Raw genomic sequence first — 17690 nt, 5'->3', positions numbered from 1 at the left:
CCACCACCTGCCTCTGGACTGTTACATCAGGGAGAAATAAAATGTAGCTGTTGGCGTGTGGGCTTCTTTTTTCCAGCAGCTTAGACTAGCTGCAACACTCCAAAATCCCTCGCCAGCCAGGGAAGGTAGCTGTCACTTACTGAGGGCACCAGGTCTCCACGTTCCATGATATCTCTGATCAATTTGCTTCTTTCAGATTCTGATGACAGCTCATTACGCAGGAGCTCACCAGTCGAGAGATGTGTAAATCCGTATTTTTCCACCAGCTTTTCACACTGTGTGCCTTTGCCAGAGCCTGGGCCACCTAGAAAAGAAGTCATGTATCAGACACCCATCCCAAGCCGCCACGGTGAACAAGCCTCAGCACTTCATTCACCAAGCATGTACTGAGTTCCTATGAGTTATAGGGAGTGGTGGACTATGGAGAATGGGATACAGTCCTTGCCCTCAAAGAGCCTGTTGTCCGGAGCGGGGGCAGGTGTTATCCACCAACAATAAGCAGTTACTATAGGTGATCTAGTGGGGAGAGTTCAGGCTGCTCTAGGGGCACAGGGGAGGGGTGCAAGACTGTTTTGGTAGAGATGAAGGAGAAGTTTCCTGGGGAACTGAATATGCTCATGTGCAAAACACTGACCACGGTGCCTGGTACAAAAGTGGGTGGGCAATAGATGCTAGCTATTAATTTTTAAAATACATTGTTTTCATTTTCAAACAATTCCAAATGTACAGGAGAGTTATCAGGAGAGAACAAATAACTTTCTGAAACATTTGAGAATAAGTTGCCATTCTAATTGCTGCCTCATCACTACAGAACACTTCAGTTTCATTTCCTCTAAACAAGGAGCCAAGCATATCCTTCTACATTACTACCTCTTCAGAACCCAATCACATTTCAGTGGAATTGTTCTGATAATGTTCTTTGAAGTCAATGGGTCAAGTTCAGAATCATGCATTGCTTTTAGTTGTCATGTCCTTCTGGTCTCCTGTATGGAACAGATTTCTTCACGTTTCCTTGATACTTTTGAAGATTATATTTATTTTGTAGAATGTCCCTCAATATGATTTTCTTCCTGCTGTTTTCTGAATATTATTATTCTGAGTATCAGCCATATTCCTTTGATGAGCATTACACCTTCGACTCTTTTCCCTGCTTCCCCTGCCCCAAGTTCAACCAGTTGCTAAGTTGTAAGATTTTATATCCAAAAATAATAGCTAACCTTTGCCAGGAGTTTACTGCACTCACTGGTCTAAGCATTTTAAAGATTTTATTTTATTTTATTTTATTTTATTTTGAGAGAGAGAGAGAGAGAGAACATGTGCACGCCAGTGGGAGAGGGACAGAGGTGAGGGAAAGAGAGAGAATCTTAAGCAGGCTCCATGCTCAACACAGAGCCTGATGCGGGGTTTGATTCCATGACTGTGAGATCATGATCTGAGCCCAAATCAAGAGTCAGACAGTTAACCGAATGAGCCACCCAGGTGCCCACTAAACATTTTATATGTATTAATTTAAAATAATCTTAGAAGGCAGGCACTATTATCCCCATTTTACATATGGGAAAGCAGAGACACAGAGAACGAACTCAACTACAATAAACCGCATGGCCAGTATGTACCAAGTCAAGGGTGTGAAGCCTAGACTCTGGCTCTCAGAGGCATTTTCCTCTTTTCTTCCCCACTGACCACGTTTGCCTGTGGTATGAGCAGGTCCTTATGCTCTGGGACTATGGCAGTCGTTCCGCCTCTGCATGGAGGAGAGGTGAGGCTCTGGAGTCTAGCAGACCTGTTAGAAAAAGACCTGCTATCCTGAAAAGCATGGGCACTTCCCAGCTCCACTGCATTCAATGGCTTCCCATTCTGCGCAGGATAAGATCCAAACTCCTTAGAGTAGTATTTCAACCTTTAAGAATCTAGTTTAACCTCTCCAACTTTTTTTCTCCATTTCTTATCTTTGTCCAATACTGTTATGTCCAGCTGCATACTGTCTCTTCAACAAGACATACTTTTCCAGGCCACCATGCTTTGCTCTCCCAGGTCCTCAGCCTGGAATGCCCTTCCTTCCTCCTCTAACTATTGAGGTCCTCTTAGACCTGGATCAAATGCTTGCCCCTTCTGCCAGGAATTAGACCTCTCACCCTCACCTCTATGGGAGTGAGTGGTTTAAATAGCACTTGGGTGCCCTTGGCCTGTCCACCACTTGGTCTCTAGGTCCCTCACTAGGTCCCTAACCTTGCACACAGTAGGTGCCCTGTAAGTGTCTGATGAACTGAAGTTTCATAGTAGGTGCTCTGTAAGTGCCTGATGAACTGAAGTTTTTCCTGATAGAGGGGATATTGAACATTAAAATGCAAGACACAACTGAGATGGTAAAGGTAGTGAGGATTTAGGACTTGTTTGGCAGTTTTCCTGGTCCACCTCTCTTCATCTTCAAAAACCCTTTCTCAGGACACTTGGCAACTTCCCTCTTGGGGGACCTTAGCTGTTGTTCCTTGCTAGTGAAAGGACCTTTCCTTCTCTCTCTTTTGCCTTTACAGAAAATAAAGGAAAGATCCATGTTTTCTATCTTCTGCTCACCTCATAGCTGCTGTAAGCCAAGTGGGGAGGGTTCAGACACGTCACAGCATTGTCATGGATGTGCTAGATGTGACAGGAAAACAGCAATTACAGAGGCTCATAAAAATAATGTGGACCGCCAGTCAGAGTGGCCAAAATGAACAAATCAGGAGACTATAGATGCTGGAGAGGATGTGGAGAAACGGGAACCCTCTTGCACTGTTGGTGGGAATGCAAACTGGTGCAGCCACTCTGGAAAACAGTGTGGAGGTTCCTCAAAAAATTAAAAATAGACCTACCCTATGACCCAGCAGTAGCACTGCTAGGAATTTACCCAAGGGATACAGGAGTACTGATGCACAGGGGCACTTGTACCCCAATGTTTATAGCAGCACTCTCAACAATAGCCAAATTGTGGAAAAAGCCTAAATGTCCATCAACAGATGAATGGATAAAGAAATTGTGGTTTATATACACAATGGAGTACTACGTGGCAATGAGAAAGAATGAAATATGGCCTTTTGTAGCAACATGGATGGAACTGGAGAGTGTGATGCTAAGTGAAATAAGCCATACAGAGAAAGACAGATACCATGTGGTTTCACTCTTAGGTGGATCCTGAGAAACTTAACAGAAACCCATGGGGGAGGGGAAGGAAAAAAAAAAGGTTAGAGTGGGAGAGAGCCAAAGCATAAGAGACTCTTAAAAACTGAGAACAAACGGAGGGTTGATGGGGGGTGGGAAGGAGGGAAGGGTAGGTGATGGGCATTGAAGAGGGCATCTTTTGGGATGAGCACTGGGTGTTGTATGGAAACCAATCTGACAATAAATTTCATATATTAAAAAAAAATAATGTGGACCACTTAGCAGGAGCACTCAGTCCCCAGCCAAGGCTACATTTGCTCTGAGCACTAGGATTCCTCTCCTGAGATCACAGAAACAGAGGGAGAGTGTGGCAACAAGAGATGGCCACTCAGACGAGAAGTGCTTCCAGATAGATGAGCGAGGAGGACAAGGGGCTGAGCTCCCATAGAAGCCTCCAGGGCTTCCGTGGCCGGATTTACCTAGAAACACTTTTCCTGGGATGGCTGGAAGCCGGTCATGTGGAAAAGGTATTTTCGGACTCTGCTTGCAAGGCAAAAAATGCTGTGTTCTAGTGATTTTCTTCCTTCAGCATCCCACTAATATGACTATTATAGTTTTTGTTTCTCTAAAATATTATTTAATAAATTTTGACACAAAGGCAATTAAAAATCTTCAGCTTAAATTGACAACAGCTGTGTGTTCAGCAGCAGCCACTGCCCCAGTTAGGAGCCCTTTGTGGAACAACAGCTGCAAATTCTCAGCATTCTTTGGCCAAATGGTGCAGACACGGTGGAATTTTAAGTAATCTACACAATGCCTCGATTCTTCCCATGGCTCCAAACTGGAGAACAAAGTGATTTTTATCACTGCAGCAAAGGCATGAAAGCTGCTAGGAGAAATATGAATTTTCATACAATGTCACTTACAGGTCTTCAAGGCCTTAACTTACGACTTTTAAATAAAAAACAACGGGGCCTTGATATCATCCCTCCGGGATAATCTGTTATAAAAATCTCTTCAGGTGCCACATATCAGAACCAGTGGGCTGTGTTCTCTGGTGACAAGATGACTGACAGCAGACAAGGAGCTGTCACATTTCCTGTCATCTCCCTGACTTTTAGTGTATCATTACTCGAGGTTCACAACCCTGAGCTAACCCATGCACAACACCGTGTGGGGTCATCCCCGAGGAGTCTGCAATAGGAGGCTCCATTCTGAAGGGGTCGTCAACGCTTCACAAGAAAAAGGAGTTGAGACATCTTGATTCTCAACCTCCAATGTAATCGAACATTTTTTCCACACGAGGCTTACGGTGCTCATTGTACAAGTGGAAATACTGTGAACTCTCACTTCACAGCTCAGTCCCATCTCCCCCTGCGGTCCTGACAGCACCACACAGCAGGGGGCCCGAGCAGAAGAGCAGCCAACCCGGGGGTGCGGGTCTGTATTCTCACTCAAGCTCTCTCTTTGGTCCCTGTTTTTCTTGGAGATGGACCAGAAACCCCTCCCCACGCCTGCCTGGGCCACCTCCCCCCCCCCCCCCCCACACACACACACTCTTTATCTCCTGGAGCAAGCCTCTCTTAGGAGGCACCTCCCACATTCATCAGCTCAATTCTCTTTTAGGAGATGACTCCTGGATTCATTGGCTGGATTCTGCAAGAGAAGACCCACCTCCAAAGCAAGTATCACAAGGGTGCTTGGCCTCAAGATGGGATGGCAAAGATGGTGTGCTGTAGCACATTCTGGGCTCCAAAAGAAAAGACCGAACAAATCATATGTCAGATAGATAATCAGTTGAACTCCCAGTCCAAACAAATGCAAGTATGAAAGCTTCTAGTACATTTCTATTTATTATTATTATTAGAGAGAGGGGGGAGGCGCAAGTGAGCGAGGGTGGAGAGACAGAAGGAGAGAGAAGCCCACGAGGGGCAGAGAAAGAGAGAGAGAGAGAGAAGCAGGGCTCACCCAAAGCAGGGTGCTTGTGTTCATCTGAAGCAGGGTTTGAGCTCACCCAACGTGGGACTCGAACTCACAAACCGTGAGATCATGACCTGAGCCAAAGTCAGATGCTTAACCAACTGAGCCACTCAGGCACCCTACACTTTTATTTTTAAATATTTCAAATAGCAATGGCATACAGCAGTTAATAATGTCCTTTGTTGACATTTTACTGTGGGATGCCGCCTGGAATTAAGCCTGTTACTACAGCTCTTCATTTGACTAACATCCGAGGGGCAGCTAGTATAGGTCAGATGCCGTGCTAAGCTTTGAAAATAAAAAGACTCAGAGGCCCCGTCCTTTCCGTCAGAGACCTTGCTGTCTAATAATGGGCGGATGGCAAGTGGACCCAGCGTCACAGCTGTGAGGCAGGCGTATGAGCCGGGCCTCTAAACACTGTTGCACAAACACTGGGAGGGACTCCTGGCCCAGGCAGGAATTAATGAGCATGTGCGATTGCCTTCACTGACACAGGGGAAATGTGGAAAATGTGGACAAGAAGAGCATTACGGGTGATCCTGGTATCTTCAGTACGGCAGTTTGGAGTGTGAGTGGGTCCTGCAGGGAATGGCAGGAGAGAAAGGACAGTGATGCAGGGAAGGGCACAGGGCAGGCGAATCTGGCAGTAAGACCTGGCTCTGCCACTTACTAATTGTGTGGCTACAAGTGAGTCTAAAATTCTCTGAGCCTTAGTTTCTTCATCTATAAAATGAAATTAGAGCAAACTCTCTGCCTCATTCTCCCTTAGAGCCTCCTTCCTCTTTCTCTCCCATACCTGACCGGTTGTCAAGCAACTTTGAAAAGTTGTGTCTACATTTGAAAAGTCTCTGAAATCAGTCCCTTCGTCCCATATCTCATTAAAAACCTCCCTTGTTCCCATCCCTCTGCCAAAACAACCTGGAGCTTGGTAAAGGCTACATGTAATAAGGGATGGTTACTCATCCTGCTAGCTCTTCCTGGGTGTCATCTGCATACTGAGGTTTGAATTAAATACAATCTAACAAGTTTGGGGATTAGCCAAGGTGATTAGCCATCACCTTGAGATGTCCAGATCACTTGCAGGTAATTAAGATATATATATTAGCATGTGTGTTTATACACACACACACACACACACACACACACACACACACACACACAGGTATCTGGTTTAGAAAACTCACAAAGTTTGTTTTCTCTAAGGAGCAGCAGAGAGGATAGCATTCTTTGGGTTCTAATTTTCTAATTGTCATTAGCAAAGCTTTCCAGGCCTTAAGCCCATCCCACCCCAGCCTCAGCATTCTTTAAACCTCTTCATCACCAGTGACCAGCATTGCTGACTGAATTTTAGCTCCCTATTGATCTGGCAGAAACGGAGAGTTTCTTATCACTTGGGTCTATCCTTCTACTCTGCTCATGTCTTTCTGTCCCTTTTTCTTTCCCCTTGATCCACTTCTCAACTTGTTCTCTGCCTTCTTTGTGACCTCATTGAGTTGGTCCATTCCCTTTGGGCCATTTACCTTCACAGTCAGCTGGACACCAGGCCCTTTCTAGTAGCTATGAGTCCCTTGCCCCCATTGAATTCTGTTGTGGCTTCCATGAGAACCACCAACTAGTCTCTGCCCAACCCACCATTTGCTTTATTTGATCTACTCTGGGTTGCTTAAGACCATCAGAAAACCCAGCCAACTGGGTCATGCTGTCTAACTTCATAATAGCCTCTAATGCTTCTGGGTAAATAGATTCCTCTTTTGCTGATACCAAATAGAATGTCCATGGATGGATTCTATTATTTCCCCATTGTCCTCAAATCTTCAAACACATTCTTCAAACATATTCTTACTCTTACAAGTATTTTTTTAAACATTTTTATTTATTATTGAGAGACAGAGCATGAGCATGGGAGGGGCAGAGAGAGGGGGAGACACAGAATCTGAAGCAGGCTCCAGGCTCTGAGCTGGCAACACAGGGCCTGACACAGGGCTTGAACTCACAAACTGTGAGATCATGACCTGAGCCAAAGTGAGATGCTTAACTTATTGAGCCACCCAGGTGGCCTTCTTACAAGTATTTAAAAAAAATATATTTATTTTTGAAGAGAGAGAAAGAGTGCAAGCAGGGGAGGGGCAGAGAGAGAGAGAGAGAGAGAGGAAGAGAGAATCCCAAGCAGGTTCCATGCTGTTAGCACAGAGCCTGATGTGGGGCTTGAACCCACGAACCTTGAGATCATGACCTGACCCAAAATCAAGAGTCAGATGCTTAACTGACTGAGCCACCCAGGAGCCCCTTTTTACAAGTATTTTTAACTCTCCTGTTCATTACAAAGGTGAAGGTTATCTTCTTTTCTTAACATTTTCAAAACATATCTTTTGTTCTCCATCCCTCCTTTCTTTTGTTTGGAAGACTATTTCATACAACTATTTAGCTGATGGCTAACTTCTCTGCTTTGGCTACCCGTTTAGCACCTTGGCATTTTCCTTAACAGCACTTTTCACAGCATAATGATTCTCTCTCTCATCTATCTACCTTCCATTTATTTAGGCCTGTCTTCCATATTTGACTCTATGGTTCACAAACCTGGGCTATGGGTATATTTTGCTCACTATGGTGCCTGAACACAATGCCTGAATCATAATAGACACTTCATAATCATGGCTGAAAGAACAAATTGTTTCTATTTATTGTTTATTTTATTTTAATCCCAGTAGAGTTAACATAAAGTGTTATGTTAGTTTCAGGTGTACAATATAGTGATTCAACAATTCCACAAATCATCCAGTGCTTGTCATGACAAATGTACTCCTTAATCCCCGTCGCCTATTTCACCCATCCCACCCCCCGACATACACATAAATTATTTAATGATGAAAGGATCCCCTCCTGCCTGCCCCAAGAACTTGCTCCTCTTTCCTGTCCACTGTAAATGTATTCCTCTCAGTTGGCACCATCTTGTCTCTCTTCTGTGTAACAATAGGCTTGTTTCTTCCCAATCCAAATGAAAATATTTCTACCATTGTCTGCATCCTCTAGTTATTTTTATATTCTTTCCTATTTTTTCAGTATCCTAAAACTGCCTGTTTCCATTTCCCTCTCTTTTACTGACTCCCTGTCCTCTTGCATACCACCCTCCTACTCTCGTCACTCTCTGAAGTTGACCTTTTATAGTTCAACAGTGATTGCATAATTGTCATATCATTTAATGATCTTCCCCTAGTCTTTATTACTTTTGACCCTTTAGTAGCATTTAACACCACTGATAAACATCCTGAAATTCACTCTTCCTGTGGCCTCCAGGACACAAAGTTTGCCCACATTCTCTTCCTTCCTCTGCCAGGCTGAAGCTCACAGAAAGTAGAAAGTGCTTTATTTTTATTGGTATCTCCACAGAGCTTTGCATGGTATCACAGGCAATTGTGAAAGAGGGCCAATGACTAGGAGCCTTATGGTCCCATAAAAGTGACAACTCTATTTCCTTTCATGTAAAAGGAACACTGGACCAAAGGACTCAACTTCCAGGTTTATATCTCATACCTTTACCTAGTCAGATGACTTTGACCAAGTCACTTACCCTCTTGGACTTCAACCTCGTTAATTACAAATTAGGGAACAGCACTTTTATATTGTGATACTATTTTAACATCTTTGAAGATGGGTAGTCCTCACAGTTATAGCTTGTGAAGGTATCAAACATCTTTTGCAAATCAAACTATTCTATTTTTATATAGTCATCAGAATTGTTAAAAAAAAATCTATTAGATTTCTATCCCTTGAAGTATTTCTTTCTCCCTAAGTGAAAATGTGCTCCGAGGTTGGGTTTAGGTTTTGTGACTGAGTGATTCTTTTCACAGAAAAGCCAGAATTCCATCAGATCATGAACTGACTGTGCCCTAGGAATGATCTCCAAACACTGTCGGCCTATGAGTCACTTTCAATATTCTGTATTCGGGATGAGCTGTATCACCATGCTGAGTTTCACCAGGCTGTTGCTGAGAACAGACTCTGTCTGACTAAAAGCAATTAAGAAAAATAGATCCTTATCCTCTAAGACAACATCTCTATTAGTTCTGAAATGCACTGCTGCTTCAGTTTATTTGGTGAATAGGATAAGATATGCCAGTGATAGGGTCAACTGCAGGTTATATGGAAGAACTTTACATGTGACTGTGAACTTCTTGATGGCAGGCACTGTGCCTTATGTATCAGTGTGTAGTGTATAGGGGTAGTTGTTAGATTGGTGAATGAATGAATAAATTGATGGTAAACAATCTGAGAGTTTCAAGGAGAAGGAGGTAGCCCTGTACATGACATTAGGAGTTAGGAGACTTTGGTTCTAGGCCATTCCTGCACTGAACTAGCTGAGTGATCCTGGGAGATCTTGGGAGATTTTGCCTCTTTGAATGCTAGCTTCCTTGTCTTTGAATTGAAGAGTCTGGATTAAATTAATGTTTTCTTTTTTCTTTCTTTATGTGTGTTTTAATACTCTTCCTTAATATCCAAACTTCCTGTCCAAGGTGCTCCTCCCTGAGGAAGGATAATTTGTCCCCACTGTTTTGAACTTAAGAGTTCCCAAGTGTTTTGGCCAATGAAATGTGGGGAGAGGTGGATGTGCATCATATTTAGACAGAGATTTTTATAGCCAGTACATGGTTTTCTATGTTTTTTTGTCCCTTTTCCATGAAACTATCAATGTTTCAGATAGTAGGGGTTACCAGAGTGAAGCCTAGTCAACTGCTGATGAACATGTAGCATTGGTCCAGAACAAGAACAAGAAGAGGAAGAGGAGAAAGAAGAAACATCTTTGTTGTTCTATACTACAGAGATTTTTAGTTGGGCTTAACAGCATAACCTCGCTTCTTCTGACTGATGCTTTCCCAAACTTGACTGTGTAGCAGAATCACCTAGGTTATTGAAAACATTCCTGTATCAGTAGGTCTGTGAACCACTGGGGTTGAAGCCTGGGAAATTATAGTTTTAGAAAGTTCCCCAGGGAAAGCATAAAGATATCTGCAACTTACTTTGAAATGTGTAAGAAAAAAAAAGACATTGATGGTTGGGCAAAGGGATGGATACAAGGATATGTGATAGAACAAGTTACAGTAAAATGTTACTGGCAGAAATTAGGTGGTGGTTGTACAAATGTTCACTGTAACATTCTTTCAGCTTTGTTGAATGTTTGAAATATTTTCATAACAAAACAAGATGATATTTAAAAAATTCCCCAGGTGATTCTGATGATTAACCCAATCTGGAATTTCTAGACTAGATAGTCTTGAAGGAAATTTGCTGTGAACTCCCCAGTGGTCGCTGCATTGAGTCTTGGTTGATCTTTCCTTTAATATTTACAGTGAAATAATGCTGACATAATGGTTCTATTGTGAATGAAGACTTGTTACAATCACTAATAAAAATCACTAATAAAAATCCTTGTCAACAGCAGGGCCAACCTCTTTCTTGCAGATGAGGGGAACTTTTCTTGCAGATGAGGGGAACTTTTGTTTTCTCTGTGATGGGAATATAAAATTGGTATAATCTTTCTGAAGGGCAATCTGGTAATATAAGTCAAAAGTCTTAAACTTTTTTATGTCAGTGGATTTATTGTAAGGGGAAAATCACTGTTTAGTTACATAGATATTCATTACAGAATTTTTAATGAAAGCAAAAAACTGGGGGAAAATGCATGACAATAGGAATAAACTGAATAAATTACAGGTAAATTCCAATTTTGTTTTCTCAGCATCAAGACCGAGAGAACAGAAGGGGGACTGTGGCCTATTTTGTACCAATGAAATGGTTCAGAGACAGACATGCTTGAGAAGTCACTGCAGACTATTCAGATAAAGGTGTCTAGTTCACAGTGCTTTTGGCTTGATATTTGATTTAGTGGGTATCTTTTCCTTTTTTTTGATAGTTTTATTTATTTTTTATTATTTTTTTAATATATGAAATTTATTGTCAAATTGGTTTCCATACAACACCCAGTGCTCACCCCAAAAGATGCCCTTTTCAATACCCATCACTTACCCTCCCCCATCAAGCCTCCCACCCCCATCAACCCTCAGTTTGTTCTCAGTTTTTAAGAGTCTCTTATGCTTTGGCTCTCTCTAGTGGGTATCTGTTCTATTAGTATTCTTTTTTAATGTTTAGGAATCACTACCTTGGTGCATGCTATTTCCTCTCACCCCAAACTTGAACCTTCCTTGTCTTGTCTCTTTGGAAGAGCTAGAGTCATTTAATCCTTATAATAGCTATTTGAAGTAAATGTTATTTATAACCTTATTGTACAGGTTAAAAATATTTGCCCAAGGGCCCCCTGTGCCTTGGTACAGGCCCCCTGTGGCTAAGCTCTACAGTCTCTCATATGTAAGGCCACTCTGGAAATCAGATAGACTTTGCTGTTCAGAAATACACCACACAGTGTTTAGTTAACCAGAAGCTAGGCTTCCATAATGGCCCCATAGGGTTGCCAGTTGACGTCCAGTTAATTATTGCATCAAACATGCTCACACTAAACCCCATCACTGTTTATCTAAAATTCAAATTTAACTAGTTGTTTTGTATTTTAATTTGTTAAAACTAGCAACCCTATCAGCCCCACCACTTATTAACCTGGAGACTTTACAGACATGATTTATCTCTCTTGTGACAAGCTGAAAAGTCAATGATTCAGCCATTCACAGAATCTACCATAGGCACAGAAAGACATGTGAAATGTCTAGTTAACACAAGACTCTGGAATTGGATGCCATGACTCTCATTCTTCCATAGAATTGGATGCCATGAATCTAGCTCTTACACAGAGACAAGACAAGGAAGGTTCAGGTCTTGGGTGAGAGGAAATGGCATGCACCAAGGTGATTCCTGTAAATGTTTTCACCACACGATGCTGTGAACTCCTATAGCTCTTAGTACAAACCAATTTCCATCCTAAATTCATATCCAACCTAATCCCATCTCTATCCCAACCACATCCCCATGCTTACACCAACTCCATTCCATCCCACCCCCATCTCCATCCCAGCCCCATATCCATTCTAACTCCATCTCCAAAGACAGAGACAGGATTTCCAACCTGCTCATGAGAAAATACTACTAAAAAACTGGTCCTTTTCTTCTTCCCCCAGAGGTCTCTAGGGCCTGTTGCAGACCTGACTCACCAAGCTTATAAACTAGAGCCTTCCAAAAGCTGTTTCAGTCAGGATTTTCGTGTTTAGGCCTCTAAATTCTGAGAATTCATTGTTCTAGAGTACTCTGCCTCTTCCAAATTCATCTTAAACTTATCAAGCCACCGTTTTTCCTCTTTTGCAGTCCACCTCACACTGGGATCTTAGGCATGCATTAAGTGAATATAGTAGGTAATTTACAAACTCAGCCTCTCCTTTCTACATTTCCTTCTTTCTCTTTCCTTCTTTTAAAGAAAATGATTTTTCTCTGTCAAAGAAATATATGCTCCTTACTGAAGATTTAAATAATTCGGAAAAGCAAAAAGAAGAAAGTCTCCCATAATCCTACTTCCCAAAGGTAACTGCCAGAAATACATTTTGTTTTATTTCTTTGCAGCTTTTTTTCTACTCGTGGTTTTCTGGTTCATTTTTCACTGGGAATCTGTCTCCGCTGACATTTCTCCTCTTTGGGCTTCTGTATTCTCATCTGAAAACAAGCTTGTTGGACTAGGTAAATTCCAAGGTCATTTCCAGCACTAGCACTCCATGTTTTTGTCTTTGTCAGAGAATTCAGAGAATATTTGTACTTGCAGTCTATTTATGTACTATAAAAGGAAGTGAGGATATTTAAGACCGGTAGGGACGTTTGTGGTGGATGTTAGTTGGATTACGTCTGGGGTTTTGTGTTCAATTTTGGACCAAATCACGGAAATTGGAAGTCTTATATGCTGTGATGGGAATATAAAATTGGTATAATCTTTCTGAAGGGCAATCTGGTAATATAAGTCAAAAGTCTTAAACTTTTTTATGTCAGTGGATTTATTGTAAGGGGAAAATCACTGTTTAGTTACATAGATATTCATTACAGAATTTTTAATGAAAGCAAAAAACTGGGGGAAAATGCATGACAATAGGAATAAACTGAATAAATTACAGTGATTCAAAGGAATAGTGTACGTGGTCATTAAATGATGTATTGAAAGAAGACAGATACAAATACATACAGAATGATTCCATTTATATAAAACTCAAAAATATCTATGGTATTCCTCGCAGGGGGAAGTGAATAGAAGGGGGGCAAGGAGCATTCTGGGATGTTGGTAATGTTCGATTTCTTGATCTGCATGTGGATAAGATGAATGTGTCCACTCAGGGAAAATTTATCAAGCTAAACACTCATGATTTGAGTGCTTTCCTGTTTTTCTGTTTCAGTTCAATTGCAAGAAAACTTTAAGATACAACATTGTATATTCAGCTCTACAATCTTGGAAAGGCCCTTAAGATATTTTGTTAAGTATAAAAAGTAGGATTTAGAGTTGCATGATCTAATTTTGATGAAAAATATATATTTTAAAAATACATACATAGAAAAACATTAAGAGGGATATAAATCAAAATCTTAATAATACTCATTGTTAAGCTTTGGGATTTTGGGTGATTTGTCATTGCTAATACATGTTTTCTAGAATAAAGATATATTATTTTTTATAAATAAATATAAAGTCCTTAAATTAAAAAAAATTCTAGTAATCTGTTTTGGGAGAGATTTTGGCTGCATGTATCCTAGCAGAAGAGAGGGAGTGGGAAATGATGAAAGTAGAGCAAGTTCATCAAGGGCAGTTTTTCCCTTCTGGTGCTTCCCGTCTGTCTGTTCACCAGCCCTGGACTCATCCTTGGTCAATATCACATTATTTCTCAGCATCCAGGGCTTCCATGGTTTGGTCCATCTTCTTCCTGTTCCTGGGCCATGAAGGGCATATTCCTACTACTGTAATTTGTTCCCTACTCAAAATCTCCCTTTTTGGGATCCCTCTCTCTTCAGCCTTCTCTCAAGCCTAGGGTATCCCATCCATTCTCTGAGGCTGTCCTAGGTTCTCAGCTTCCCCAGGAAGGGGCTCCCATCCATTCAGCCATTGTGCTTTCTTTGTCTTCTAATCCCTGCTAATACTGACTAAATAGTTCCTTTGTCAGTTAACTGTACACTGTCTTGTATTAGTTCTAAAGTTTTTATAAGCATCAATTCTTGCTTCATCAAATAGATTATAATCCCCTTGAGGGATGGGAACATTAAAAATTAAAAAAAAATCCTCCTTTTCTTGCTTTCCTTTTCTTGCATCTTCAATGACAGTTTAACAAATCAACTCTAGTCTATATTCCCTTCTTTGAATGATGGTAAAACTCATAATCAGTACCATCAAGGTCAATGATTTTCTAGCTATTTGTTTCGTATTTTGTTTCCTGGCATCTATGCCAGTTACCTGGTGGTGGACTGGAACTTGATTTTGATATGGAAGCTACATGCTACCTTACTCAGCAAAATTTACCAAAGGCATGCATTTTTTTATTTTGTTTTTGTGGGAAAGGGCCAGGAAGACATTATAAAGACTCCATATTGATTTTTCAGGACCCATCCAGAGGAAGAGTCTTTTAGTTATGGTTGGTTCTTAAAAATGGCCAAGCCCTGTCATTTTACTTGAAACCTCTGCTGTTATCATTATGACTCTGAGATGGGTATTGGTAGAAGACAAGTTAACACATTTACTTCTCTGACAATGAAGTCTTTATATCTTCCATTCCATTTCAATCCATTCATTCATTTTTTCTAAAGATATGTATCAAATGCCTACTAAGTGCCAGGTATCCTGATAGGTGCTACAGAAAGAAGAAAAAAAGAAAGAAAAAGAAAAGAAAGGGCATGGTCTCTGTCTTCTAGGAAATTTAGTAAAAAATATTCTCCAATCAATGGCCATCACTGCCTTCAAGAAAGTGGTCAGTGGAAGGGGTCTCCAGGAGTAGACTCTAGGAGACTTTTGGTTGGACTCAGCCAGGTTTCTCACTTCTTAATATTCTCTTACTCTCTCAACAACAAATGTTGGAATGAGAGGCTGTCTCAGAGCTTGCCTCAATGGGTCCACCCAGACCAAGTTGAGGGTTTCCAAGAAAAATAAGACTGTGTTCTACTTGGGGCTCTGTCCATGCCAGCTTTCCATGCTTTTACTATAAGAGTTAGTCCATTCAGGGAAATATGCAATTGGACCAAATAAGTTCCTTCCACTTTAAACTGAGGTCACTTGGCTGGCATGGATGGGCAAGTGTGTGGCATTGACATGGTGATCCATTTTCTGGTAGAAGGCATTCCTCAAAGCAAAGTAGAACCATGAGGAACACTGCCTTCAGAGGCAGTGCTGCAGACAATATGAAAAAAAATCAACTGGGTCACAGGACTATGTCCTGTTAACACAAAACAGCTCCACTCAGTTATAAGAGGAGAGAGTCTTTCATTGCCATGACCACCTAATGGTTGGTTTAAATATGTTTCATTTACAACTATAAAGATGCTCTGAGACTCTTGGTTCTCGAGTCTAGAGAAAAATGAGAGGGAAATACTTTGGGAATGTTACATTTGGAAAAGCCAAAACAGTTACTGCCCCTTTAATCACTGGCTTGTTATTCTGCTTTATGCCTCAAGGCTAAATACAGCATCCTACAGTAAAATCTGTGTTGTGTTGTAACCAACTGCAAGAAGGTGTTTACAAGAGGAAATGGCAGTCAAAAGGCAGGTGTAAGCCCAAGGCCCAAGAGATACTTTCCCACTTCAACTTGTCTTGATCCCAGCCAACCACAGTTGCTCCAGGTAAAACACTGCATAACAGGTCAATCCCTTAAGGGAATGTATAATTTTAACAAGTGACACCAGAAACAGATAGATGAACACCCAACCTTTTAACCTGTCATGCATCCCCATCCTGGAGGTATCCTTTCCTCATTCCAAGGCACTTCTGATCCTATCCTAGCTGTCCCCCCTCCTTTCTCAGGATCCTCTCTTTTTTATTGGCTGTCTCTCCTCATTAACCATATAATAGTTGTAGTAATAGCTAATGCTTGTTGAATATATACTAGGAGCGCTGTGACATGTGTTAACTCATTTCATCCTCACATCAACACTATGACCTAGATAAAACCATTACTTCCACATGACAGGTGAGAAAACTGAGGAAGAGTGGGTGTAAGAGTGTTGCCCAAGGTCAGAGTGGAGCTGGCATGTGAACTCAAGTAGGTCACACACTTATCTAGATGGTTTACTGCCTCTCTCTATATATACAAATATGTTTGACTCTCTCATACCCACTTTTGACCTTTCCCTTAGTTACTGCCCTAAGTCTTTGCTTTCTCTCAGAGTCAAATTTCTCACAAGTATAGTCTAAATGTATCCTCACTTCCTCACCTCCCATTTGCCCCTCAGCCAGCTGGCTTTACTCCTTTCTGTTCCACTGGAACTGCTCTCACCAAAGTTACCAGTAATTCTGCGGTTGCCAAACCTAACAGACAATTCTCATTGCTTTTTACTTAACTTTTCCTACATGGAAACTCTCTCCTCCCTTGCTTTCTGTGACACCATTTGCTCTTGATATTCTGCTTTCCTTGCTGTTCTCTCCTCCTTTGGCTCTGGCACAGGTGTTTCCCAGACTCCTGGTCTCAGCCTTCCTCCATGCTCACTGTCCCTAAGCTCCCTGGCTGATCCCTTGCACATGCGTGGTTTCACTGCCGTTGATATCCTGGTGAATTCTACATCTGTGTCTACAACCACAACTTGTTATTTTGGGTACTGGATTTCAAAACCCTCTTGTTTAATGACGTTAACTGATAGATGTCTCATTAGCATCTCAATCTTTTTTTTTTTTTTTTTTTTTTTTTTTTTTTTTTTTTTTTTTTTTTTTTTAGCATTTCTATCTTAAACTGTGTGAACACATTTCATCACTTTCTCAAAACCCATTTCTTCTCCACATTCCTTATATCCCTGAATGACACCTCCGTTCACCTGGTCATCTAAACTAGCCACTTCTTTAAAATTTTTTTTTAACATTTATTTTTTTGATAGAGAGAGAGAGAGAGAGAGAGAGAGAGCACGCACGAGGGGCAGAGAGAGAAGATAGGGAGACACAGAATTCGCAGCAGGCTCCAGGCTCTGAGCTGTCAGCACAGAGCCTGATGCAGGGCTCAAACCCATGAGCCCTGAGATCATGGCCTGAGCCAAAGCTGGACACCTAACCAACTGAGCCACCCAGGAGCCCCTGAACTAGCCATTTCCGAGTCATGCTAGTTTTCTTCTTGTTCACCCGAACAAAATAGATCTTTACGTCCTGTTGATTCTATTTCCTAAAACCTTTTGGATCTGTTTCTTCTTTTCCACTTCAACTGATTCCTTGTTCCTCACCTGCATGACCGTCCATGTGACCTCCTAGCTGGCCTCCCTGCTGCAGCCTAGGCTCCCTCTCACTGCTTCCAGAGTGTGTTTTCTGAAATCCAAATTTGGTGACATGTGACAGAATAAAAGCCTTGACAGCTCCCCATTGCTACAGGCTGAAGTTTATATTTGTTAGCCTTGTGTTCTCAGCCTTTCATGCCCTGGAC

General features: G+C 41.5%; 1 protein-coding gene across 3 annotated transcripts in view; it reads right to left on the bottom strand.

Annotated features, from left to right (window-relative positions):
* AK5 (adenylate kinase 5) overlaps positions 1-17690 on the bottom strand; it is a 257507-nt gene that overhangs the window by 41367 nt on the left and 198450 nt on the right. For all 3 annotated transcript variants that reach the window (XM_027058833.2, XM_027058834.2, XM_027058832.2), the window contains one exon: positions 141-304. In XM_027058833.2, the coding sequence (XP_026914634.1) occupies positions 141-304 (164 nt within the window). The remainder of the gene's footprint in view (positions 1-140; positions 305-17690) is intronic.

Source organism: Acinonyx jubatus, chromosome C1 (genome assembly GCF_027475565.1).
Source record: "Acinonyx jubatus isolate Ajub_Pintada_27869175 chromosome C1, VMU_Ajub_asm_v1.0, whole genome shotgun sequence".
Classification (NCBI taxonomy): Eukaryota; Metazoa; Chordata; class Mammalia; order Carnivora; family Felidae; genus Acinonyx; species Acinonyx jubatus.
The sequence above is the reverse complement of the archived record's forward strand: the minus strand, read 5'-3'. Positions and strand labels throughout refer to the sequence as shown.